The sequence below is a fragment of the Microtus oregoni genome, unplaced genomic scaffold (genome assembly GCF_018167655.1).
Source record: "Microtus oregoni isolate MIOR12 unplaced genomic scaffold, Mior012 000055F_ref0000237, whole genome shotgun sequence".
Classification (NCBI taxonomy): domain Eukaryota; kingdom Metazoa; phylum Chordata; class Mammalia; order Rodentia; family Cricetidae; genus Microtus; species Microtus oregoni.
In genome coordinates, this window is record NW_024543831.1 from 2,036,965 (window position 1) to 2,064,032 (window position 27,068).

The 27,068-nt window shown below is 50.3% G+C and overlaps 2 protein-coding genes across 3 annotated transcripts; one reads left to right on the forward strand and one right to left on the reverse strand.

Moving 5' to 3' along the window:
• Positions 1 to 20,426, forward strand: Smim35 (small integral membrane protein 35). The gene is made up of 4 exons (XM_041638615.1): positions 1 to 86; positions 1,224 to 1,257; positions 2,305 to 2,438; positions 20,372 to 20,426. The coding sequence occupies exons 1-3, from the start codon at positions 23 to 25 to the stop codon at positions 2,402 to 2,404; spliced, it is 198 nt and encodes a 65-aa protein (XP_041494549.1). The 5' UTR covers positions 1 to 22; the 3' UTR covers positions 2,405 to 2,438; positions 20,372 to 20,426.
• Il10ra (interleukin 10 receptor subunit alpha) lies at positions 12,706 to 26,476 on the reverse strand. 2 transcript variants are annotated; one of them, XM_041638613.1, is made up of 7 exons: positions 26,370 to 26,476; positions 24,437 to 24,557; positions 23,754 to 23,938; positions 23,305 to 23,471; positions 22,116 to 22,266; positions 19,126 to 19,247; positions 12,706 to 15,190 (listed from the first exon to the last, which is right to left on the reverse strand). In XM_041638613.1, exons 1-7 carry the CDS (start codon positions 26,434 to 26,436, stop codon positions 14,279 to 14,281), a joined length of 1,725 nt encoding a protein of 574 aa, XP_041494547.1. In that variant the 5' UTR covers positions 26,437 to 26,476; the 3' UTR covers positions 12,706 to 14,278. The 2 variants fall into 2 exon arrangements, with proteins under 2 accessions (XP_041494547.1, XP_041494548.1); XM_041638614.1 differs by having other exon boundaries at positions 24,437 to 24,551; positions 26,370 to 26,436.
• Between the last annotated feature and the right edge of the window lie 592 nt (positions 26,477 to 27,068).

Genomic DNA, 27,068 nt, shown 5'->3' on the forward strand with positions numbered 1-27,068 from the left:
CCTCGGTGTGGGACTGTCCCTGATGCTTGTGTCCATCCTCGGCTACAGCTTGGCCAAGTGGTACCAGCGCGGGTACTGCTGGGATGGTGAGTGAGCCCCACCCATACCAAACAGCCCCAAGTTCTGCTTTGCCCTTCCTCACCAGTAGATCATCAGAGCAGATTATGAGCTGGCAAGGTTGGGCGGGGTGGCAAGCCTTTCAGCAGAGAGGAATGCAAAAATATTTCCTCTGGCGGTTGCAGTGGTTGAAGATGTGTCTGAGCAGCTGAGGTGGGGCTCGGATGGGAAGGCGGGGCCTTTATCGAGGGAATGGAGGCTCCTCCCACTGGAGGAAGCAGCCAGCTTCTATTTTTTCTGAACTCCCCAAGACCAAGGGCAACGCCTGGAAGGCCAGGGTGCCAGGCTGGTTCCTTATGCGTCAGTTTCTGTCTGTGGGTCTGCTCATGTGCCCTGTCATTCCCTTCACCCCCCACTCGTGTCTGTGTGTTGTGTCCATGAAGTGTGCATCTATTGAGCATCTACCATGTCCCAGTGCCCTTTCCCTTGGTATGTATTTTTATAATTCCACACCATGAAGAAGTTATTATATTTTCCCCCTATTTTTATATGGTCTTGATATGGATACCAGGCTTTCCTCAAACTCTCAGTCTTCCTGCCTCACTCAGACTAGTGAGTTCTGGGAATTTAGTCAAGCGCCATCAGGTTCAACTGCAGCCTACATTTTTTTTGAGATAGCCTCTAGCCCAGGCTGGTCTTGGATTACCTATACATCTAAGGACACCTTGAACTTCTGATCTTCTTGCCTCCACCTCCCATGTGCTAGGATTGCAGCTGTACACTACCACACCTAGTTTAAGTTGTGTTGGGGAAGAAACCCAGGGCTTTTCATATGCAAGAAAAGTACTCTCCCAACTGAGTGACATTATCATCCCCCAGCTTCCATGAAGCAGACAGGGATATGTGGTGAAAATTACAGGGTTGGAACATGGAGCTGGGGTGAAGCCTAGGTCTGGTTGTTAGGGGGGCTAGAAGTGCTTCCTTCCAAGGGTAATCAGGGCTCCTGTTGGAAGGACCATGAAGGGTCTTGAAAGCTCCCCCCACTACACCCCAAGGTCAGCCTGTTTACCCTTTGGGCAGGTGAGGAGGAAGCACCAGCTGTTCCCAGAGAGATGACAGTCACTTCCCCTGGAGATCCTAACTCTCTTTTCTGCTTGTCTTCCCAGGGCCTAATTTTGTCTTCAACTTATACCAGATCCGGTGAGTACATCCAAGACAGATCTGGGTGGGCTAGCACTGGGGGCTAAATATAATGAAAAAAGAATTAAGAGACAGAAATGGAACTTACTGCTTCCCTTCCCTGGCTCTCTCCTAAGTAAACCAGAAATACTCCATTTAGAAAAGTTCTCAGAGTCAAAGATGCCTACAGACAGCACCATGTGAGGCCCTGATGATGGCAATCATCTCAGCATTCACTCTCACGCAAAGACCACGCCACCCATGCATTCATCAACCTATCCACTCATCCACTTATGTACAAACTTGCTTACCCACTCATTCATCCGTACACTTACCATTCAGCTAGCCATCCATCAACCTACCCACCTACGCACTTAGTCATCAATCTATCATCAACCCACCCCACTACTTACCAATTCATCTATGCATCACGCACCTACTCTACTTATCCACCCGTCAAACCCCACTACTCATCCCAAATCCATACATGCATCCATGTACTTCTGCATTCATAGATGCACATATAAATCCATGCACTCGTCCAAGCATGTGTGTATCATCCATGTTCACCTACACACTACTCGTCTATCCATCCATCCACTCACTTCCCTGCCCATCTGTTTATTATTTATTAAGAAAAGTTTTATTATAGCAAGTTTTATGGTATTTATTTCCAAGACTACAAAGATGGCTTGGCATATTCACTGTCCCTAAGCATCTCCCTGTCAATGCTGGAGACAAGCCTGATTGCAGAAAATACAATCTTGGACACAGTATGGGATTCAAAAAAGAAGAACAATCAAAGGAAGTCATGGATTTGAGGAAGAGAAATCAGGAAGACCTCTTGGGGGTGCATCATCTCCCTATTCCCTGCCATAGACCAGGCCTGCTTCTCCTCTGGCCCTGAGAGATGAGCTGAGTCTTCACTGGAAAGATAAGTCAACTAGTCAGTGACCTAGAGATGGCCTTATTTCTAGGAACCATTCTGTAGGTTCTAGTTTAGGGAGACAGGTCCCAGGGAGAGGCCAAGTTCTCAGTTTCAACCGCTTTATTGGAACTCTGTCTCAGGAACCTGAAGGATTTGGAAGTGGGGCCACCTTTCACCATCAGTGGCCACATGAGCAGTCCAGATGGCGGCTACATGAAGTTCTCCAATGAAAGAGTCTGATAGAGATGCATCTAGCCTCTGGAGGTCAGGAGAGGTGAGTAGGAGGGCAGACTCCTCAGTGGGGCCTGATGTCTACATTAGCTCTTAAGAGGGTCGAGGCTGTCAAGCCCAGCACCAAGGACCACTCATCACACAAACACATCACTCAGTTCTACTCTTTCCTGGGAGAGCCAGGCAAGATTGATGGCATAGCAAAGCCCTTCTCAAACATCTTTTCTTTTTAGCGTCTCTTCTCTTTATGCCAGAAAAAGGCTCCTGAGTCATCATGAGCTCCTTTCAGTCTTCCTGGGCCCAGAAAGACTTGCCTGGCCCTAAGTATGGAGAATGAGGAGCCCTCTCTGGGTCCTCTGACAGCCCTCGTAGAGTTGGGCCTTTGTGGATGGGCCTGACTATTCCTAGCAGTTTTCTCAGAGGACTTGGAGAAGAAACTGTGCCCCAGGGTTGAAGACCTGTATTCCAGGAAAGAGAGTCTCAGGAATCATAGCCAGGCCTGCCCTCCTCCTCTTCTCTTATGCAGCCCAGAATGGAAAGGGCCCCCAGACTCCACAGAGTAGGTTGTCATGTGGAATCTCCTGCCATTTCATTCTGTAAAGTTGATACCAGGGGCTGGAGAGCCAGTCATTTTCTTTAGGGAGTTCTGTGGTTAGAGGAGTGATTTCAGAAATGGTTTTTAACTTTTCCATCAGTGACAAACTTCCTTGAAGGTTGACCTTGGGTCTTTATCTTGACCTTTCAATCTCTGTGTTTGGTTTGGCCATTTTCCACCCTTCCCCACCATGGCTGTCTCCCTCTGATTGGTTCTCCCTCTAGTGAGAGACCTCAGTGCCCACTACATACAACCAGAACAATGAGAAACCATTTCCCTGTTTAGGTCCCTGAACTGGGGTGGGCACGGGGCACAGGGTGGGGTCTATCCCTGGGTCTCTGCTGTCCCGTGTAAAGCCAACCCCATGTAGCAGAAAGCAATGGAGGTCTGGAGCAGTGGGGAGCCCCTGGCTGAGGCTGAACAAAGCAGCTACAGACAAGGACTGTAGAACATGTCATCACTTCCTCCTCTGCTTGTGACCTACTGGAAGAGGCGGAGCTGGTGCTAGGAGACTTGGCTCAGTAGGTATTTCGTATAAAGTGGTTCCATCCAGAGAGGCTGAATGTGGAGCAGCTGTGGTTGCTGCCTGTGCTGAGGAGGCCTGTGTTGCTCAAGCCGGCCACTGGATCAACTGGCCCCAAGTTCAAGGCTAAAGGATGCGGAGACCAGAACAGAGGCAGGAAGGGGAGCTCTGGCCATATTTGCTCTCCTTATCTTCATTTTTGCTGAAGTTCCTGTGTTTTTTGGTTTTTGTTACTCTAATCTCTCTCTGGCCTATAGCAGACTGTGGAGGAAGGAAAGAACCAGGCTTGGCAGGTCCTTCCTGCTTCCTGCCAGGGTCTGGTGGGGGGGGGGGGGGCGGCTTTTATTCCCAGCTCAGATGGGCTTGGATATAATGCACCAAACATGTAGAAAGGGAGCCTTCATGGCTTTGGATCCTCTCCCTTCCTCAAAGAACTCCTGGGAGAGATGGAGAAAGGAGAGCCTGTTGTCTTTGGCTCCCCTTTGCCTTGGATACCGGCTCTGTAGGCTGGACTCCACTTTTGAACTCACAGGTTATGCAGCCTCAATATCTGTCATGGTTGGCATGGTCTGTGGGGCCTATCGGGTGCCCTGGATATGCCCAGGACCCAGAAACCTTCTGGAAACTTGAAAGGATGATTAGACTGGAGTCCCAGGTAGTCCTGGGCCCAGGTGTTGTGGCTTCAGGTGAGGACAAGAACAGCTGTTGGAGGTTGGGAGAACAGTGGGTATTTCCCATGCCCAGAAGCAGAAACGAGAGAGAACTGCTTCCTCTTTCTGAGCCTGCTGACGCTCTCTGTGTTCCCTTTATGTGCCCTTGCTCTCCTTACTTCCGCAGGCCCATGGCATAGCAGTTTTCTTCGTCCTCAACAGTGGCTCCGCCCTAGGAGTCCTTTGTTGAAGGCGGTGAAGGGGCAGATTCGAGCTTTCTCAGAAATGGACTAGAAACCAAGCAACAGGTCTGCGAGGCAGGGCATTGATGGGGCAGTCAGATCCTTGACCATGACAGGGCCTCCTCAGTCCTTCTGCCTCCTCCCTTTTCCTTCAGTGCCCCACTGGAGAGCCTGCTGTGCTGTGGGCTACAGTTTCTGTTTCCCTGCTCTTCTTCAATATCCTTCCCAGGGCTGTGCCAGCCTAGAATGTCCTCTTGTCCCACACCCCAACCCTCCTGTCCACACCCAGACTCTGTGGCCCTCATCCCCTGTCTTTACTGAGACTCACCCCAGGACTCAAGACTAGACACCATTCATTTTTGTCTCTATTGTCAATGGCCAGGTTTCCTCCCCAAACTGGATGAGCCCTTTGTAGCCAGAGGTCTCTAGCAACCCTTCAAATGAAGCAGAATAAGTCAGCTTACTATGGAATAGAATTGGTTGGAGAAGAAACAGAGGGCTGCCTTCATTCTAGAAAAGGATGTCCAGCAGCCTGAGGATGACCGGATGGCTTACACAGTATATTTTCATGCATACTTCGCATTTTGAGCCTTGTGGCCACCCTGTGACACAGAGATTATTATTGGCCCATTTTACACATAGGAAGACTGAGGGAGTCCGAGAGGTAGCATGCTTTGCCCAGGACTGTCCAGCACTCACTGGCTGTAGTGGAATCTGAGCAGAATCTGTGGCCTCGGGGACACAGCCTCACCTCAGGGCTGATCAGGGTAAGGACTGGCCATTGTATAAAAGGATCTGGGTCTAATTCTGTCCCGTGGTGCTGTGTGGCCATAAGCCTGGTCACAACACTTATTTGGGCATCTATTTCAGCACTGGGAAAGCAAAAGATAAGATTATTTTCTTGAAGGTTCTCTTGACTCTTCCCTTGTCTATTAATAACTAATCTCTTACACCAGTGGCCTGGGCACCCTAACGCTGCCCAGAAGACGGTTAAAGGATGCAATTACCATATAAAGTGTCAACTCAGATGTAGGAGCTGGCTGTTAAAAGGTGACTGCTGAGGTCCCCTAGATGCCAGTCATCTGGTACTCTAACTACTATCCAGTTTTTCCCGTGTCTTGCAGAGATCAGGTGGGATTGAAGCCTGGATCAATCTTAAACTAGTCAGCATCTGAAAGGCAAATACTCAATTTGTTGGGCACAGATTGATCAGGATAGGGGCTCCAGGTACCCGGTCTTACTTCAGCCTCACAGGTAGGGAAACAGAGGCAGGGGAAATAGATACTCAGGTGGAGTAGAATTTACTTTGCTTAAATCCTGGGGTGTTGGCTTGGAGCATCAGGTCAAGGGGCAGCTACTCTCTGACGCCCAGCTTCCAAGAAGCTGGCTCCTCCCTCCAGTGAGATACTAACTCCTCACAGTGATGGCTGGGGGCTCTCAGGGTTCAGCTCCCCCCCCCCCCGCCCGCCGGGATTGATCTCCGCTCTGAGCTTCTCACTCACCAACTTCCTGGTCTTCCTTTTCCTTTTTAGTCTTTCTTTGATTTCTCAAATCACCACATTCTGCCCATTCTTCCTTCTGGCTCATGTCTCACACCATTCCAGAGCCTTCTTCAAGACTCATAGGCCTTATTCTCTTCTGGTTTTACTTATAAATACTCTCTGGCTCTCATAGCTTCATGATTTCAGTCCATCCATCCATCCATCCATCCATCCAAGTTTCTTTACTCCTCCAGCTACTGGGCTAGACCCCATGGGGAATCCTGCCTCTCTGGAGATGGACTGGGTCTCTCCTGTTTCATACGCACTTCCTGCAAACAGAGTTAGGCTTTAAGTCTCTTCCAGGTCCCCCGTTGTGCCCTGTGTGCTTCTGGCCTTAGGCAGGAACTTCTCAGGACACGGGGTGAAAGGATTCCTCAGTCTCTCGAAGGCATCTCGCACATTGCTCCAAGCCTGCTCCGTGCCTGGTGCTCTTTTTAAAGCTTACGCTTGTCTTCTCCTGCCCGCCTTCAACCACATCCCGCCCTGTGTGTGTGATCAGATACATTTCTAGAGAAGGGAGCACACAGAGGGAGAGCTTTCCCACCACAGGACAGTCTAACACGTGAACAAAGCCATAGCGTCTTCTATGAGTCTGCATGGCCTTGCCCCAAGCCAGTGTCGGTAGATAAGGTAGGTGACAGGACCTAGAAGACCACAATCTATGGTGCCCCTTCCTAAGTGCTCCATGGCTTTGAGAAGGCCAAAACAGGAGCAGATGGAAGTATCATTATTTTTAAAAACTGCTTAGTGAGCAAAACCCAGCTAGAATTGGTGATGTTTGAGCAAAAGCTGATACAAAACAGGAAGCCAGTGGCCTGGTGAATTCTCACACTTGGGGACCAGAAGTGAAAATGTTCTGTCTGCCCAGAGGAGCAGCAAAATAGCAAAACAATAAGCGAGGCTGTGCTGGAGGCCAAGGCCATAGTGGACCCTGCCCTTGTGGACCCTGCACTTCCCGCTCTCCCGTACGTTTCTCTCCTTAACGTCTCTTGCAGAGCCATGGGCTCTGCTTCCCCTCCCCGAAGCCTAGGTTAGGATTTCTCAGACACCAGCAGAGGACTGCTGGGAGAAGGGTGTGTGAGAAATGGAAGAAGTCTCTCGGTTTCTATTCTAAACCCAGTTCTTCTCCTTCTAGACTGGGTTGAGGCTCTCTGGGCTCCAGAGACCTTGTTTATGTAAGGCTGCCACTGGCTTTGAGAACTTTGAGGCTTCTTCCAGCTGTGAAGTTATTTCCCAGTGGGTAACTTTGGTTCCACCAAGCTGGGGTGAGGGTGGTGGTGGGGAGGTGAATGGACATTCTCTCTCTCTCTCTCCTCTCTCTCTCTCTCTCTCTCTCTCTCTCTGCGTGCGCGCGCGCGCGCGTGTGTGTGTGTGTGTGTGCGCATACACATGCATGCAGAATTGAGCCAGCCAGGAGGGGCATGCCTAACTGCCTGTCACAGTCTAGGGAGGTTTGGCATGGTGGATACCCGATGAATGTTTGCCCAAAGAGTGGGTGAATGCATGCTGAATGTTTGCAGGCCTCTTTGCCTTGTCTCCTGGATGTCTTCACTTACTTTATGTCTCCTGTTTGGTCTGCAGTCCTAAGTCCCACAATACCCAGTAGGGTGAAGAAAACAGGAAGGGAATAAATATAGAATCATGTTACTAAGAGGAGAGGATGACAAACCTGAAATGGAGCTTCCACTCAGAGTTACCTATAACTCTCTCTCTCTCTCTTTCTCTCTCTTCTAGGCCCAGACTAACGTCTCCCAAGCACCTGCTTTTCTCAGTCTTCCATGACCATAATCATCTCGATGCTTCTCGAACTGCCTCCACCTGCATTCAAATGCTTCCTTGACATGAATGGAAGAGTTCTACTCATTCATGCATTCATTTATGCACCGAAAGTTTATTGAGCACTCATTACTATGCATTACCATTGACTGGGCGTAGAAGGCCCAGAGATCAATCAAGAGGAGTTCCTGTGGCCAGCGAGCTGGAATGAGTGCTGGCTAAAGGACCTTGCATGAAAGTCGTGGGCCCAGAGAACTAAGGAAAATAGTCAGCTTCAGGACTATCCCCATTTGACAGACCAAAAGGCTCAGGTCCAGACAGACTCATTTGTAAAGAACAGATCATGCCTAGAACCCAGGGAAGTGGACTTTCCTTTCCCTGGGGATGCTCTTGGGGCTTCTCCAGCCCAATCGTCTTGCTGTGGTCATTGGTTAGTCTTAGTGGAGCTTGCTGTAGTAGTTGATCAGCCTGAGTGAAGACATACCATGTGTTTGCCCTGCCTCCCACACTCCACACCATCCCAGGGTCTAGAGCCGTGGCTGTACTACCTATGCTGGCTCTTTACTAGCCTTGTATCCTGGGCTCAGATCTTCTACGGCCTGTCACGGACTCCATGTCTGAACCTTCCTGCCTCCACTTAGCGTAGTTACTATATCACACACCTGAGTGCACCCAGCACCTATGAGGTGCCTCATACCACTGCAGGTGTGGAGGGCACCAAAAGTGAGACTTCACACTTCCCATTTCATCTTCCCAGGGTGGCCCCGTAGTGACAAGTCGCGTGTTGGAAGCACACTCAGGGTCTGAGCGGCCCAGGGGTTGCTTTGCAGAGGACACATGGGCAACCTTGAAACAGCAGTGGAAGAAGAGCTTCTGGGGTTGAGGAACTGGCATGAATAGAAGACCAGAGGCATGAGCAGCGCAGTTTGTTGGGGGAAGGCAGGTGGATGTGAGGGCTGGAGGGGAGGGGCGGTGAGGGTGTGAAAGGGAAGAAATCAGTAGGGACAGGAACCAGGAGGGTGGTTCTGCAGAAGCTTCTGAGCAGAGGCTTTGAGTGCTGTCTTACACGTTGGCCAGTAGAATTCAAAGCTCAAATGTGCATTTTCAATCCCTCAGCTCAGCAGACAGCTGAGATTATTTAGTGGCAAGGGATGCTGGAGGGAAAGCAAAAACAACAAACAAACCTGACCAGGAGGCTATGGCAAGTGGTACCAGAGAGGGCTGATGAAGACTCCAGATGGACAGGCATGGAAGAAGCAGGATGGGATGGCTGCAAGACCACCAAAGAGGCCAGGCTGAGGAACCATATAATGGTCCCTTTTCCATTAGGCAAAATCTGCAAGATCCCCTTGGCTGTGTGTGTGGGGTTGTTATTAACCATTCTGAGAACCAGCAGAGACGATCGGAATTAAGAAAGAAAGTGGTGACTCCAGTTTGGAGATGTGAGGGGTAAACCACTTTAACCCCGCTGAAGGCAGTGGAGAAATAAATGTGGTTTGGCAGTTGTGGAAGCAGGAGTTGCTGGGGTTCCCCACGAATGCATTTTGGGGGGATTCTGGACAGTGGCTAAAGATGGGATCTGTTGTGTTGAGGGGTGGTGAGTTCCCGCAGAGGCTGCAGGGCTGTACGGTGTGGCCCACTCATGCATCATGCATACTGTGTGTAGAGTGTGAGTGGGGCTGCTCTTTTAAAAAGCTGCTTACGAGGGGAAGGAGGAAGGTGGCACTGTGTCTGCCTTTCCCCGCTCATGCCCACTCCAGAGTCCCTCAACTCTGTGGGTGGGATAATTCACTACAGGGAACGCTTGACTGTTATGTCACCCCTGGCTATGGGCTGTGGCTGTCTGAAGATCCCCGAGGCTGCTGGCTGGGGTCTGCAGTGCACATGCTGAGCTCAGGCATGGTTCTAGCCACTGTAGGCCAATAGGATGACTGCCTGCTCTTCCTAGAGCTAGTGAGTTAGGTGAATAGCCAGAGTCCACAGGCTGGAGATGGCCAGGAGTCCTCTCCAGACCTGTCTTCTCATCTCTGTGCCACGACAGCAGATCCACCCACAATGCAAGGCTCACAGAGAACACAGAACACTTGCCCTCAAAATACCCAGTCCTAAGCCCTAATCCAGTGCCAGGCCCATCCTGACAGCTACTTAAATATCTTTCCTCTGAATGAAATACCACTATTGAGCTGAAGCTCAGCATCTTCTAGGTCCCCAACATCTCTGCCTCAGCCACACCATGTTTCCTCTTCTGTACCCATGCCATGCACTGCTCTCTATCAGGTTCAAGTGGCACTTAACACTTGACTCTTTTTCTTTCTATCCAGCCTGTTGTCCTATCTTGCTTTCTATGAAGTGTCATATGAATTTGTTCCTTCTCAATTCCCATTGCCCTTGCTCAACACACACACACACACACACACACATCCATATAGATTGAATGTTGGTGTCCCCGCCCACCCCTCAATATTGAAGTCCTAACCACTAATGTGATGGGGATGGACCTTCATGATGGGATTAGTGTCTTCATAAGAGGAAGAGACCCGAGTCTATTTGCATCATGGGTGGTAAAGCTTCAAGTTACCTGTAGACAAGGAAGAGGCCCTCAGTGGGAGCTGGATGAGCTAGAACAGTGATCTTCAGTTTCCCAGCTGCCAGCATGCTTCTGGTTAAAGCCCTTCCCCGTTGCTGGGTGCTCTCCCATAGCCAGAGCGAAGGCAGCTTCCCACCCTGCTTATCTACTCCCTGCCTCATCCCTGGTGCAAGACACTGGTTTCTTTATCACAGATGGTGACACCCGTTAATACTCAAATGCTTGGCGTTTCCCTTCATATCCAGATAATCAGCTCCATGGAGTGAAGGCTGAATCTCACATCTGGCATGTGGAAGGTAACTGCTAAAGGAATGGAGCGCTGGGCTGGCAAGAAAGGCCATCAAGATGAAATGGCTGGTTTTAATAAAGGTCTCCCTGTTTTCTGCCCAGTCCCCTTTGCTGAATGACTTGTACTTTGGCCAGAGTCACCTTTTACAAACATGAATTCCATCCTACCCAGTCCTTTCTCATCAGTGTTTACAGAGTCCCAGCCCTGTTTGGAGATTTATGGGAAATCCAACCAAGTTCAGATCACTCTGTCAGTGAGAGGCACCATGGGCCTTCTCATTAATAGCAATACACTTAAATTTAAGTTGTGGGTTGGCTTCAAAGAAACCCTCAAACCCATGAGCACTGCAGGAAATGAGTGAGTCAGGTTTCTCAGTATCTGGTATCCTATCAGTGGGGGGCGATTGCATCGGCTGCCTGGACATGCCCTTCAAGTTTCTGTGTGGCCTCAGGCAAGCAACAGCTCAGGCTCCCTTCTCTTCCCATGACAGGCTCTGAGAATTGCCAGCCTATGATGCAGGTGCTGTGCAGGCTCTGTGGGTGGTACCCAGCCTCTTGAGGTGCTGAGCGTTCTGTAGGTGCAGTGTAGGCTCTGTGTGTGTGACCTGACCTCTCAGAGGGATGAAAGTTCTGCCACTGTATATATGGGGGGAGGACAGAGGTATTTGTGGCGAGGGAGGGGGAAGGGCAAGGCAATTTCTCGACTCTAGTTATTTACGAATTTGGGAAAACACAGTTTCACAGAATTTCCTCCACTGTCAGTGTGAGCCCATTTCCCTTCTCTCTTTGCTAAGAGGAAGTTCCGTTAGCTCACAGAAACCCAGAACCACACATTCCTCAGCCTGGAAAAGCCCTTGAAGGAAGTGCTCAGCTGAAGACCAAGTGTGGCCTTCCACTGGGGACTTTAATCTGAATTCCAGAGAAGCCTGAATGAAGTATTCCATCAGCTGCTGCCTGGAAGAGTCCTCTAGACACCCCACAAGCCCTAGCTTCACTAAGGAACCAAATGACTCTCCCACTAACAGATCTAGGCCTGCTGACACTCACACCTCATCTCTGCAAGCCTGCTTCTCGCAATGATAATTTCTCTTCTCTTTTATCTATCCAGTGCTCAGGCGCCTTCCCACCTGCCTCAGGAGCTTGTCCATGGGGAAGAAGCCATTCCCAGCACCATTTCCAGAAAGAATGGTCATTGCTCCTCTCTTTTCTGACCCAGCCAGAAGGTCCCCAAGGCAGAAGTAAGCCCATGCTGCACAAACACACACACACACACACACACACACACACACACACACTGTGGTGCTGTTCAGGTTCTCTGCAGGAGAGGAGACTGCTGTGTCTCCAGAAGATCTCCTTTCTCAGAGTGAACAGGGAGGGCTCATGGGAGATAGTGGGAAAGGACGTGGTGTCCTGATGATCTCAGACACATCGACACCCAAGACTCAGGCGCGGCCTCTAGATTTGCTGCACCCACACGACTGGGTTCAGGGAGCTGTGCCAACCCACACACTGATTGTTGTGGAAAACACCTTTAGAACAGAACTTGCGAGGCTTCCAGCCTATGGGAACCACCCAGGCACATCTTCAGGGTAAGGTGAGCAGGCACAGAGTCTACAGATCTGGCTCACTCCTGTCCTGGAGTCTCACACGGTCAGAACTCCCATCCCAAACACTGGGGTGCACTTTCTACCATGTAGTCTTCTGAAAGAACACCCCAAACCCCTCTCCGTCGTTTTCATCTGTTTCTTAGAAAAGCAGTCTGCTTCCCTTTCTGGCCCTAACAGCCCTTGGCAGATGTTTACCCATAGAATGCCAGACGTGGGTACCACAGTAAGCTCTTTTCATCCATGATCTCATTTCAACCCCATGACTTCACCATGACAACTGTCACTTTCGTGTCACCTTTGGGCAATCAGAAACTGTGAAAGAACACGTGCCTTTCCCAAGGTCACAGTTAATGCTGAAGCTGGGTCTGTCCGCGCGGGCCCAGGTCCGCAGACTATCTCCTCACCAGTGGTCCACAGTTACCATGAGAAATTTGATGGTTTTCATAAAAACCCATTTATTGGAATGAAAACACGCACCATTCGCTCGCCGTTGGGGGCACATTTATGTCCATTTTCTTGGTAGGACTTCACAGTCTGAGGGATTGGGCTTGTTGGAAACTTTTCAAGTTTTACATACAGACACGAACTGAGGCGCAAAGAGGAAACTGTGACTTGCCCAAGGTCACACAGCTAGAAACAGTGCAGTCAAAACTAGAGCTCTTGAGAGACCCTAAGCCCTGCGCCTGTGCTATGCTGCCTCTTCAATAAATAAGGGAGCAAAATAAATAAATAAAGGTTCCCAAGCAATCCCAAGGAGTCCTTCCAACTTCAGAAGGAGCTCTGGTACCAGACTGGCATTGTGGCCTTCTTGGCAGAGTGGCAAGCTCATGGCTGACTCTCTAAGGTCACACAGCCTGCTTTCGGAAGGTTTCAGAGAAACTCCGGGCTCAGGGATAGGCACTGTGAAGGGATCAGCAGCCTTGCCCTTTCTCCAGCATCCTTGCTTGGCGGATGCAAACTGCCTTTGTTTGAGCGCAGGTCTCAAATACAGTCTAGGGAAGTGGGACCAGCCCTGAGCCCCAGTTACTAGCAGCTATCTTGGCAAGATCTCTGCAAGATCTCTGAGACCTTGGCATGAGGCAGAAGCTACCTGTGAGCAGATGGTTTCCACAGTCTACTTCCTCCTAGCCCAGAGGATGGCAAGATCAAAACTATCACCCCCGGGCCAACTTATCTAACATTCAGCACGAGGGACTTCCTAACAATTCACTCTTATTTTAGTCCTCTGAAGAAGCTGCCGGACCAAGGTCATGCCAGCCCAGGACCCTGTTCTCTGGGTCTGTATTTAGAAAATAGCAGCAAATACAGATAATCTAAGTCCTAAGGCTGGGCCAGTGTCTACACCCAAAGGCCACATAAACGGTAGTGTGCTAACACAGACAACCATAGTTTGTCTGGCCTGTCAGCACGATAGTGAGTGGCAAGGAGCAATGGCTTGGCCACTGAAGATAAGCCAGGGGGACACAGATGTCAAAACAGGGAGATGTCTGCAGATGGATAGTAGAGACACCCCACAAGGGTCACAGATTGTGGGTCTCAGTCCCTTTTGCCCCATGGTTCTGAAGTAGCTGGCTGATCATTCGGGGTGGCATGCACCTCAAGATCTTCCAGTTACAGGTACCATGTCCAACTCGGGGCTCATCTCTCCGTGACAACATTAAGCCTGGTTCCTATTCCCTCTGTACTTTGCAGGAGGCTGGCTACTCCTACTCCTCTGTGGACCTCCAGGCTGCTCTGACTTCAGCCTGGTAACCTTACCATATCTAGAAATCCCTGGGGTTCCTCCCAAACACAGGTTCTTCTAGTACAGAACCCAGCCCTGAGAGGTGAGGTCTCTGTCCACCCTGCTCAGCTAGGCTGGAGTCCGCAGGGCCCATCTCAGCAGAAGCAGACACAACCTCCCATGTACTGGACACTTGCCCAGCAAGATGGCCTTTTCCTGCCCTGAGGGGCTTGGCTAGCTGGCCTTGGTGGATTTGTAGAAAAAGGCCCACACATTTCTTTGACTCCTAGGCCCTCCTAGTGCAGGCAGGAGAGCAGGCATGGCTGGAATACAACGAGCCCTTAGACCATGTCATTCCTCTACCTGCAGGCTGGAGATCAGCGGCAGGGTGGCCAGGTTAGAGTCAAAGCTATCCAGGAGGCCACCAGGGGCTGCCCCATAGTCCAGAGGGGCAAGTTTAGGGGCAAAATTCCAGCCCTCTGTGCTTAGGTCGTCACAGCTAACCACGCCCAGGAGTGACCATTCTTCAGTCAGCTGACTCCATTGCTTACTCTGGGTCCCCGCTGGTGCCGGGGTCACCCCTTGGGATTCCTGTTTCAAATAACCCTTGGCCAGAGCTGGTGGAGGCCAAGTTAACTCAGCCTGCAAACACACCCTGAGTTTAGGGTCAAAGTCATCTGTCAAGGAAAGCTCTTTGTCCACGTGTCCTGCTGGGTCTGCAGCCCCTTCCTTCCATTGGGTCTGTTTCTGGTAGCCCTGGGATGTCACCGTGACTTGGTCTTTCTCCTCAGAGACTCCAGGTTCTAGGATATGGACATGGTCCAAGGCAGAGTCACTCTGCGTGTTCTTAGGCTGTCCTGGAGAACTCTGGATTAAGTTAATGTCATTGTCTTCCTGGCCCTGACTGGTGAATCCAAACGGCTGCTTCCAGGCGGGCCCCATGCTGGAATGTAAGCTGGGTTCCTGCAGGCAGATCCCACTGTCTGTGTTGTCCCCACAGCTGTCCCGTAGCTCCAGAAGCTCTTCCTTTCCCAGAGTCCCTTGTGCCTGGAGGTGGGAGCCAGGGAGGAGAAACTGGGACTCTTCAGTCTGCAGTGAAGGCTTGCCACTACCAAAGCCACTATCTGTGCTGCCATGCAAGACGGAGTCTCTCAGCTCTGGGGACACCTTCCGGAAGGCCTCCAGGTCCAGGATGTGGACAGTGTTGAGAGTTTCTGGGCAGACAGGGTTGACTGGGAGGAAGTCATGGGGCTTCTCGAAGACCTGGGAGGAGAGGCAGGGTGAGTGTGACGATTGTCATGCTCAGTTTGACTGTATTGAGAACCACGTGGTTCTACAAAGTATGTCTATAAGGGTGTTAGCTTGGAAGACTTACCCTGGATATGACACTATCCCGTGGGCTGGAGTCCTGGGGTGAAGAGACGAGAATGTGAGCTGGGCACCAGCATTCACCTCTCAGCTTCCTGACTGTAGCAATGCGACCAGCTGCCGCACGCTCCCGCTGCCACGCCTTCCCTCCCGTGATGGCCTTGCACCTCAAACTGTGAGCCCAAACAAACCCTCCCTTCTTCAAGTTGCTTTTGCCAGGCACAGGCCTTTGCCATAAGCAATGAGACTTATACAGTGAGAGGTGTTGCCGCCTGCAAGGACCTTCTCGGGTGTCAGGTGAGCAACTGTGGGGGAGGTGTAGAGTGGGAACAGAGCCTGGGCAGCCTGCATGGTGCTCCTCAGATTCGTACTGGCGTTAGAATTTTCTCCCAAGGGGGCTTCATGGTTTAGCCCAGGTAGGGACACAGGTAACTAGTGTTCCCAGGGCCACATTTCATGGGGTCTTGCTGAGATTGGAGAAATCTCTGCGGCCTGGATGAGGCTTGGAAAGCTGGGCCCATACTGAGGTGTATTTCAAACTCTTCAGACACCAGCCCCAAGTAAGAACTAGTTGCTAAGTAAGCACCTGTGTGTGCAGCGCAGGGAAGTCACTGACGCTAGTCACGGGGAGTAAGTAGCGAGGTGTCCCAGTGCGTTTAACCCCATCCCATCCCACCCCATCTCTCTATCCTGCCATCCTTTGAGTTTTGTAGTTTGCAGTCAAGGGCTTAGTTGCTAAGGGTCACAGAGAAGTCACTGAACACTTTTCAGTTTGTTCCTCTGCTCTCTCCATGGTGGTACCCTTCCTGTCCTGAGCAAGGCAAGGGCAGCCCTGGCACAGGGCCCTTGCTGACCACTGTCCTAGGGATACTCTTAGCACTCCACATGTCTGTGTCCTCTTTGTCCAGCTCGGATGCCACCTCTTCAGAGGGACTTTGCAGGCACTCAGGCCAAACCAGTGCTGCAGCCTTTCCCCCATGCTTCCTTCCTTCCTTCTTCCTAAACTTAGCTCCTCTATGTGCTGGCTGATCTTATGCCCACTTGACACACAAGCTAGAGATATCTGAAAGGAGGAATGCTTAGTTGAGAAAATGCCTCCATAAAATCTGCTGTAAGGCATTTTCTTCGTTTGTGATTGATAGGGGAGGGCCCGGTCCGTTGTGGGTGGTGCCATCCCTGGAATGGTGATCCTGGGTACTCATCAGGGACTGGAGAGACAGCTCAGTGATTAAGATCACTTGCTGCTCTTGCAAAGGACTGGGTTTGGTCCCCAGGACCTACATGGTGACTCACAACCATCCCTAACTCCAGTTCCGGGAGTCCAATGCTTTCTTATGGCTTCTGTGGGGATCAGGCATGCAGATGGTACACACACATGCATACATACATACATGCAGGCAAACACTCATAAAATCATGAAAATAAATTTTCTTAAATTAAAAAAATTTCAATACCAATCATAATACATCTGAATTTTCACTATTAAATAAAAGAAAGCAGACTGAGCAAGCCATGGGGAACAAGTCAGTCAGCTGTTTCTCCATGGCTTCTGCATCAGCTCCTGCCTCTGGGATCCTGTCCCGTTTGAGTTCCTGTCCTGACTGCCTTTGACAATGAGCAATATGGAAGTATAGGTCAATGAACCCTTTACTCCCCAACTTGCTTTTTGGTCCCAGCATCTCACTGCAGCCCTAGCAACTCTACTTAAGACACTGCAATGTGAACTCCAGGGGCAGTGACCATCCAGTCTTACTCCTCTCTCTAAGCGCCTGAGCTGAGCCGGAACTAGTCAGGTTTGTTGATTGACTCTGCTGCGCCCCTGCCCGCATTTCCCTGACACTTAATGACTCCAAAGCAATGCCTCCTGGTTGTGTCCCTGTTACTATGGCCACTATGGCCAACTAGGTCCATAGTGGCCACAGTGATTAGCGGTGAAGGTGGTATCTTTTAGCAGCTTGTCACTGAGCCAATATCCTTTTTCTAAACTTTAGTTTCTCATCCATAGATGGAATTAATGACAGCACGCGCCTTCTGATGGCGAAGATGAAGTGTGTGCAGTGGTTGGGTCGTCCGGGTTAAGTAAAAGACTCTCAATAAATATATGCTGGGTGGAATCATATTCCCTGGCAATTCTGTAGGAGTTTCATCACCCCTGTGTCCTCGAGAAAAACCCAAGGCTCAGAGAGCTTAGATGATACACTAGGAGTCACCAGCAAAAAGTACAAACCCCGAGTTATACACAGCTATCTGGATTTGCGATCCCCAGTTGCTTCACAGAACTGACATAGAACTGACTTCAATGACCTGCTGGAGGCTCAGCTCAAATCGGCAGATGGCTCAGAGTAAATTCAGGAACGTGCCAGGGCTCTCTCCCACGTCACCCCCACAGACAGGGGCAACTGTTAAGTGGACCTGGGCAGTTTAAATCTGAGGAGCAAAGCTCTCATGGGAACAGCAAAGCTACGACACACAGGCTCAGAAGGAATCAACAAGAAGTTGTCTGTCATTCTGGGCATCTGGAAATCTCTAATCTCTGCCTATTTCATGTTACATTTACACCTGGCTGGCACGGGCTGGCATCAAGTACCGGGAACCCCTCAAGGCTACATCGGCCAGTTTCCTCCATGACAGCACTTGTAACTCAGGAGGATGCTCTGTAGTTAGCTCAAACACCACTTTATTCATCCCTGAGCCTCTCCAGGGACAGGGCTGCCCTCTCCCACTTCCTGGATCCCACTCTCCACAGAGCCAGGCTCAGCAGTGTGGTTCATTCACCCCAAACTACCAGCACCCAGGCTCCTAGCCCTGCACAGACTATGAGTTAAGATTCCCTTGGAACAAGCCAAGGGGCATGTGTCTGGGGAACTGAATCTCCCGGGAGCACGGAGATGACGAGGGCAAACTTTAGCTAGATGCAGGAAGAACTAGTAAACCCTTGAGAACTGTAAGGGCTGGCTCGCCCATCTCTTCCTTTGAGTTCTCTACATTTGGGTCATTGATCTGAGAACAGACTCTTGCCTAGGCAAAGGCCCTGATTAGGCCAGGCCATAGCATCTTTACACACACACACACATACATTTATTTTCTCCTCTCTCCTCTCCCTCCCCCTCCTCTCCCTGTATGTATGTGTGTACGGGTGTCTCCTTATTTTTCCTAGAGACTTCAGGACTCCTCTATAGGGTTGTTTCCCTTCCCAGTGCCTGTCCAACTAGATCCATATATACATGGTCTACAGCCATCTATCATACATTAATAGTGCATATAATATCCAGGGTCCAGGGGCTGTGGCTAGCCACCTCTGACACAGCCTGAGACCAGGCCAGAGACCAGTAGAGGTTTAGAGTTCTTATAGGATGGTTTCTGGAGGCTGGTTTATCACATATGCCTCTGTCTGACAGAGGAAGGAGGTCCTGGCTTCCCCACAAGCCCTTTCCTCTCTGGGTCAGCTCTCCACTCTGCTCTCTCCTCTCTGGGACCGCTCTAGCCCTCTTTCTGTCTTGCAGACTCCTCCCTCAGCAGCCTCACAATAGGATGATAACAAGCCTCCCCTACAACCCCTCCCAACTGTGTGACCTTGTGAGCACAAGCAACCTAGTTTACCACTGGTTAAAATGAGGATAATAACCAGGACCAATTCATGGTGTAGAGCAGCTACTCCACAGGCCGTTGCCTGGATGACAAAACCGTGCTAACTCAGCATGTGTGCACCTGCGTGTGCATGCGGTCTCTGGGCTACTCAGAGGCACTGTTCTGCAGACTGGGTTTAGTGTGTGCTTGCTGGATGAGGATGCCCTGACCATGCAGGAATATAGGAAGGACAGAGCACTCACCAGGACTGCAGGCAACTTCCTTGGGCGTCGCCGGATGTAGTGCTGGAGAGCCAGGCAGACCAGGGCTCCGCAGAGTATCAGGATGGAAGTGAAGAGGATGCTGAGGTTGGTCAAGGTGAAATCTGCAGACCCAGAAAGATAGGTTTGAGGCACAAAAGGTACAGTCACCAGAGATCCCTTGGTTATGATCAGAACATACTTGGTGAATGGCCCCAGGTCATCCGCATAGGCAATTGGTGGATCAGAGCCCGAGAGGTATCTAGGTTCCTAGAAAGGTTCGGTTGTCACCAGTTCCTTCAGTGACACATGGGCTCTGCCTCTGGGGGACTACCACAATGGCCAATGAAACACTGAGGCAGGAGAAAATGGTAGGTGAGAGCTGAGCCTGAGGCATCTGTACCTAGATCTAAATCCCAGCTGTACCTCTTACGAGCTGTGGATAAACTAACAAATCCATCATAAAGAATATGAGTCCCACTGTCTGTATTTAATGGGAAAAGTTACGAAACCGCCTCAGGATGCTTGTCAGACACCGCACCCGTGTTGCTTGACCCTTAGCTGTCAATGCCAGCATCAACCCATTTTACATATTGAGATCCTGAGGCCCTGAGACACTAAGCCCCTCGTTCTAGGTCACATGTAAGCAATAACGCCAAGATTCCAGCAAACCTTTTGTACATAAGGATGATGAAAATCCCAGCAGCACACAAAGCGGCCGACATACACTTGGTTATTTATTCTGCGCTGGGTCTTTCACGACAGTGAGCTGCACTGGAATATACCACAACTCTGTTAAGAGTCCCTTTCATGTTTGCTGGATGGGATACTCCCATGGCACACATTGGGTACAATGTGTACACTTATATCAGCTGCCATGGCTTGCTAGCTACGGCTCCCTCTGGGCAGTCAGCGGGTTGAAAGGCTCTCAAGGATGAGACACAACTACACTTGATAACCCATCCTGAGAAAGGGCCTGGGCCCCTGGCTGAGGGCCTGGAACCAGTTTCTGCTAACTCCAGCAGCTCTGTCAGGGAGCCAGGTCAGCAGTGTGTCTTCTGGGATACTCAGGGCAGGGAGGAGCCCTTCCCACAATGGCCCTGAGGAGGACCAAACAGGAACAGGTGAGAGGGGTCCCTGGAAAGCTCAGCTGTGCTCAGGTGGAAGGACCCCAGTGTCACCTCCTGGCAGGAGTGAAGCTATTCGGAAGAGACTCTCGAACACCCTTCCTTTGGCTATCTGACTATAGGAACAGCAGGCTTTCCCTAGGAGTATTGTGCTGGGAGAAGAAGGCCGAAGCCTGGTGCCAGTCAAGGGGAACTTGTCTCCTGGAGATTTCCCACAGTTCTGACAACAGACCAACGGGAGAGACTGAAGTTGAGATAATGATAATGGGTGGAGCCACACACCATAATGGGAGGGGCCACACACCCTCACATGGTCTGCTTAGTTCTGTATGTACCTCCCTCACTCTAAACATAAACATCATGTTGATTCTCATGCCCTTAATACCCTGGAAAATCGGCTTTCAGGGCCACCAGTCATGTTTGTTTCTCGTCCCCATGTGGCCACATTGAATAAATTTTCCTTTTTTTGCCATTCACTCTGAGTCTTTATTAAACTACTGAGGATGAGTGGCTGATCTTGCTCAGGTGCTGTCGAGACAGGTTCTGCTGGCAGGACTGGTAATAATTCTAGCAAGCTGTGGCCCAGAGAAAAGGCACACTTTGGATGCCAGCACCCCCAGCAAGTTATCATGGACAGAAAGAAAAAACTGAAGAATCCCTTATAACTGCCTCAACTATGCTATTCTGGAGATTTTTTTAAATTATTCCACTTTGGTCAGGATTATCTGTTTTTTAATCTCTATTTGGTGAAGCAGAGAAATTAGTATTTGGACCTTGATTTGGATATTTAAGAAAGTTTCGACCCTTGGTAAATTCCTCCTGCTTTGCTGAAACTTGGGCTTTGATTTCCTATCTATAGGGTCCTTTGAGCTGTGTGTGGGTTTGTGTGTAGTATGATGTAGTGGTGTTGTGTTTGTGTTGTATGTGCACATGTGTGTGGGATGCATGTGCAGGTCAAAGGTCAACATTAGTGTCTCTCCTGGACCATGCTTGTGTTCTTTCTTTTGGGTAGGGGGCAGCATAGGGTCTCTTGTGCAACATTCCTAGCCTGGAACTCACTTATTTAAACCAGATTGTTCTGGAACATACAGAGATCCACCTGCTTCTGCCTCCTGCATGCTAGGATTAAAGGTTTGTGCCATTGTGCCTGGTTTTCCACCTTGTTTTTCAGGGTCTCTCACTGAACCAGGAGCTCACTGATTTGGCTAGGCTGGTCAGTGAGACACAGCCTCCCTCTTTCTGGCCCCTCTTCTGAGGAGGGCGGTTGGGATCACAGAAACACACACCATGTCCAACTTTTACATGGGTTTTGGAGATTTGAACTCACCTCCTCACGCTTGTGGGGCAAGTACTGTATGGACTGAGCCATCTTCCTACTTCCTTAAAGCCTTCTGGATTTGTGAATCATTGTTGGTGATCACTGGGTAGTGACTGACTTTGTGTTTTGAATTCTTTTGAATTGTTACAGTTCTGCTGAACTATTTTGGGGCACCATGCTATTTGTACAACAAGCCTTAAACTATTCAGATAACGCAGAAGTTGCCAGGGCTCAGTTGAGCCACGGGAGTTCTGTTTTGAATGTCTATGTGCACATGAAACGGAGAAACAAGCATGCTGGGATGTCATTGTGATTGACATAACCAAAATGTATTAAGATTTTACCATCTTTTTATGTCCTATGATATTTTTTTTTAACTTTGGATAATTCTAAGCAGGATGGGGCAAATTCTCCCATGGGTCGTGTGAAGAATGACAGCTCTATGTAGAAGCTCTGGGCCCAGTGTGGGCACCAGCCACCCTGAGCATTGCTTTCTGGATTGTTCTGGACAGTTCCAGCACCCTCTGTCTGCAGTCTGGGTCACTCACATTGCTCCGTGAGATGTAAGCACTGCTCCTCTGACCATTCTGCTCGGTTACTTCGGGTTTCCACCAAGGGCTTCACCTTGATACAGAACTCTCCCATCTCTCTGGGGACTTTGAGGGAGAAGTTCTCCTGTTCCACTGTCATGGTTGTGTTCTGAAATGGCAACAAGAACAACAGTAAACAATCCTTCTATGCGTGGTACACAGAAGCTGAGAGTGGGAGGGACCTAGTTTTGGTTTTCTGCTGGAGATGAGCCCAGGGCTTTGAGATGTCAGACAGGGGTTGTTGCTAAGTGAGCCAGCCCTGGGGGAGTGGGGCTCTCTAGAGAGCACTCTGCCAAGTATCTTCAGTCATCTTTTTCTAAGATAACAAATCCCGTGACTGTCAGTGCAGCCCATCGTCTCTGTTAACTACCCAGTCTAATTTTGTTCTAATCATTTGTGTGTGTGTGTGTGTGTGTGAGATATCTATTGCATACACATGTATGTGTGCATTTGTGTGCGTGTGTGCGCGCGCGCGTGTGTGCATGCAGTGTGTGTGCCACAGCACATTCATGGAAGTCAGAGATAAATCAGATATCAGTCTTTGTCTTCTACTTTGAGACAAGATCTCTTTATTGTTTGCCACTGGGTACTCCTAGCTCGCCTAAAGCTTTCTCAGAGTCTGTTTCCAGCTTCCATCTTACTGTAGGAGCAATGGATTACAAATGTGTGCTACTGAGTCTGGCGTTATGTGGCTTGTGGGTATTTGAACTAAGATCCTAATGCTCGTGCATAGAAAGCTCATTACCTACTCAGCCATCACCCCGCCCACTGCTTTTACTTTAATAGAGCAAAGGGCTCTATAGAAGTGGAAGCTCTTCACAGAAAGTACTAGAAACAACTGAGGTAGGAGCATCTGATGGAGTCTAGCCGGCAGGGGTTGGGTTTCAGTACATCTGGAAGCTCTGTGTCCTTATCTACAATGTGGAAGAAAACACTGAAGGGTGGTTGTGTTTGCCTTGCTCACTGCTGTTGGTAGGCGTGTTCTCCTCACTGTCTCCCGGGAATAGTTTGAGAGATCTGCCTCTATCAGTTCCCTCCTGGATCCCCATAACCTCTCTTTCCTGTGTGTGCCAAGCTCCCCAGTGGGGATATGACAGTGATTCTAGTTTAGGTAGCCCTGGTCTGGTGGCCTTGGAGAACCTCATACCTTCTCCTCCTGAATCTTTCGGATGGAAACCATGTATTTGCGGAAATTCTCGAAGATCTGTTCATACTCGTCACCTGCAGGGACTATCTGGGGCCTGGGAGGATGGATCGTCCCAAAGACGCGGTCATGGGTTACCTCCAGTGTCACACTCCCGACCGTCAGAATCACTGAGAGGGAGAGGGGCAAAGGCATGAGGCTGAGAACTAAGGATGCATCCACAGCCCGACTCCCGGGTCAAACCTTACCACCCTAAAGACCGGGCCTTGGGTTTACAACCCTATCCCACATAAGAACTTCATAGGGAATGTGTTACAGATGCTATAGGTTTTCTAGCATCTGAGAAATCTGAAATCGTCAGCCGTGAGATCAGACAGAAAAGCTCTAGGCTGGAGTTCCTGACTGGAAGGGTCCCAGAAGGCCATGTTCTAGGTCTAGGAGAGGCAAAGCACCTTCATCCACTGTGAAGCGGGTCTCAGTGACGGTCCAGTTGGAATACTTGTTGTTGTCTACTGCCCGGACTCTGGCCAGGTAGCCACGGCTGCGGTATAGGTCCAGGGTAAACTTGGTGAGATCACAGGACGATGCCTGGACCTTTCTACAGCTGTGGATGTCTTTCCAGGTTGTGTTTCCGTACCTGAGGAGATAGCAGGGCAGGCACTGGGGAGGCAGCTTGGACCGATGCCTCTCTCCCTTAAGAGGGAAGGAAAAGGCCAGGGTGGAACGTTCCCATAACGACAGAAAGGGCGCAGCAACCCTCACGGCCCTAGTCCTAGAGTCTCCCTCTTCCTCAATCAAGGTCCCTATTGACATCCATGGTCTAGAGGGCTTCTGGGTGGGAAGCTGAGTAACTCACTACTCCACAAGAATGTGGTAGCCCACTCTGAATCCCCCTTCTTCCTTTCATCTAGTTACACTTGTGAGTACATTCCCATAATCCTAGGAAGCCCTCAGAGCCAACAGCTACCCACCTTGGGGATCCCAGCACACTGCTCAACTCATGATGCTTAAGCAAGGATGTGTCAAAGAGGTGTGTCAGAGTCCCTTCTGGTCTTATTTCAACAGTAACTCAGCCACCTAGTCCCTGCCCTATCTCCTTCTGGACCCCCACACCCCTTGGGCCCTGCTTTCTTACTTCTTGAGTGCCACTTCGTAGTAGGTACTTTCGGACTGAACTGGGATATGTGTCCAGCGGAGGATGTGTTCAAAAAATCTGGCTTCAAACCACACAGAAAAGGGGCTGGGCAGCTCTGTCCCTAGGGGGAAAAGAATGCCAACACTAGAGAAAGCACAGCTGTCCCCAGGGACTAGGAAGAGGGTGGTGATAGTGGGAAGGGTTATAATTCACATACTGGGTACTATGGTCCATTTAGTGATCACAGCAGCTCTGGGCTCTAGCTAGACACATGCAAATTTTACTAAGGAAGAAACAAAAGCCCAGAGAGTCAACTGATTTGCCCAAGGGCAGTGGAGTCAGTAAGGGGGCACAGTGAGGACCTATATCCAGAAAGTGTTTGATTCCACAGCTAGTGTCCTGTCCTTATATCTATAGCTGTATGGGATCAGAAGGCTCCTGAGGGACTGACAAGGGTAACCTGAGTCTGAAACATTCTAAGAAGATGGCTGGGAGTGAGGGGTATGTGTGTGAGCCGTGAGCTCGCAGGTGAGCCAGTCCCTGGCTCTGCCCAATCCCTGTCCTTGTTCTAGCACTATCCCAAGACTAAGTTCTCATCCCAGCCCTGCCCTGAAGCCGTGGCCTCCTGGCCTTTCCTGGATACACAGACACTGCTTGTGGACATCACTGTGTGTTCCAACACAGAAGACATCTTGGGATCTGGGGCTTGGGGCTTTCCCCATTCCCTGGTTTCTAGCTATAACCAGATGCCTAGGTGAGTCTGGATGTAGAGGCAGAGTGAATCAGTCAGCTGTGGCCCCAGACCTCCTCCCAGAGGTCTCTAAGGCAAGAAACTCAGTCTTGAGATTCAAATAAGAATGTCCATTTCATTGCTACGTGAAAGACGGCGGTTTGTACAGGGTCGATACACTGGCAAAGAGTTAGTTCCAGACTCCTGCATTCTGCTCCCTTCAGCTAATGTGTTGGGGCTGAGGGAATTCTGTTGATGAATTCTGCCATTTAAAGTCTGTAGCTTAAGAGTGTGCAATGCCAACAGTTGCCTTGTTCCTCTCCAGCCTTCTTGACCCTTTAAGAGGACTTCTCTTGAAGGCTGCTCTGCACCCACTTCCCTTCTTCTCAAAAACTATCAGTTCCAACAGTCATGTTTCTTTTTGAGTGACGCTGTCATTCTCAGAAAATACACTCGTCCCTGCCCCCTTGGCTTTCTTTCGTGTACTGCCTTTGAATCTCAAGACTGTGTTTCGGTTGCAAAACTCTGGGAGGGTGAGTGAAAAACTAAGCCCATGTCTGTGGTGTTTGGGCTGGCCACACATCCCCAATGTGGCTGTAGATCACATGACTGGCTGTGTGGATTTTACTTCAAATTTTGGAGTCCTGTAGAAGTGTTTTTGCGACCCCAGTTTTCATGCCTCTATGCCATTTATGTCCACGGTTTCATCTCTCCTGGGCCACTGAAACCTACCTAGGGTTAGGTAAAGTGGGAGGGGGGTAAGTGGCAGCCGCAATGAGTTGAGGGCTAAAGACTACCTGCGATGGTCAGGGAGTGAGGGATGGGAGAAGGGGAAGGATGGGGGTGAGATGGTAGGGTAGGGTTTAGTAAGGGGAGAGGAGTCTAAGAAGTGGCGAAGTCATGAAAGTGTCAGAGCCCCAGAGAAGCAAGGGTTAAGTTATGGTTTGCTGTGAGGTGGATAGATTTGGGAACAGGGGAACGGGATGGGAACTATAGACCTGACACATTTTTTTGATGGCCACTCCAGAGCTGCCACGGTTAATCTTAGCCTCCTCCACTTCCACAATAGTGAGCCCGAGACCCAATTTTGCCAGCGTGAAGGAGCCGGAGCTGGGAATCGCGGAGGTCCGGAGAGGGCCATCCAAGCCGATTCTCCGTGGAGTGTAAGTTTGAAAGCAACAGAGCGAGCTCTGGGGAGCCTACCGTGTGCGCGGGAGCCCTGGCTCAGGCTGGCAAGAGCGGTGAGGAGCAGGAGCAAACGCGACAGCATCCTGGGCGCACAGCCGCATCGTCTGCCGGAGCCGGCCTTTGCGCCGCCGGCCGCGACTGTGAGAATTGAAGACTGTCGCTGAGTCCTCGGGGCCCGGCAGGAGCGCCGCCTGGGGGCGGGGCCTCGGTACGCCCCGCCCTCATTTCGCGGAGTTCGGAAACCTCTGTAGTCTAAGTCTAGTCAAGGCGAATCTCCTGAGGTTTTGGTCTCAAGGTGAAAGTGCAGCTGAGCCCTTCTGCTTGCTTGGCTCCGAACATCATGGGGCAGCCTGGCCGCATGGTGTGTGTGTGTGTGTGTGTGTGTGTGTGTGTGTTCACAGCGCAGGTGGCCAGGGTGTAGAAACTTGTAAGTTTTTACTGTGGTTGGGAGCAGAGCTATAGTGGCCAGCAAAGCCTGACTGACTGTGCCAGGCCAAAGCACAGGTGTGTGAGGACACTTGTGAGAGTCCCGGTGTTGCCCTAGCTCTCAGCTAAACCAACAGCGAGACAGCGAGAGACTGTCCCCTACCTGACTTCATACTTTTGGAGGGAGTCCACGACATCCCCCGCACATTTTAGGTTGTTCTTGTCTTGAATCTGCAGGTTAGAGGTGATATTTGGCCTGATGTCTTGAGACCTGGTATCACCCAAGTA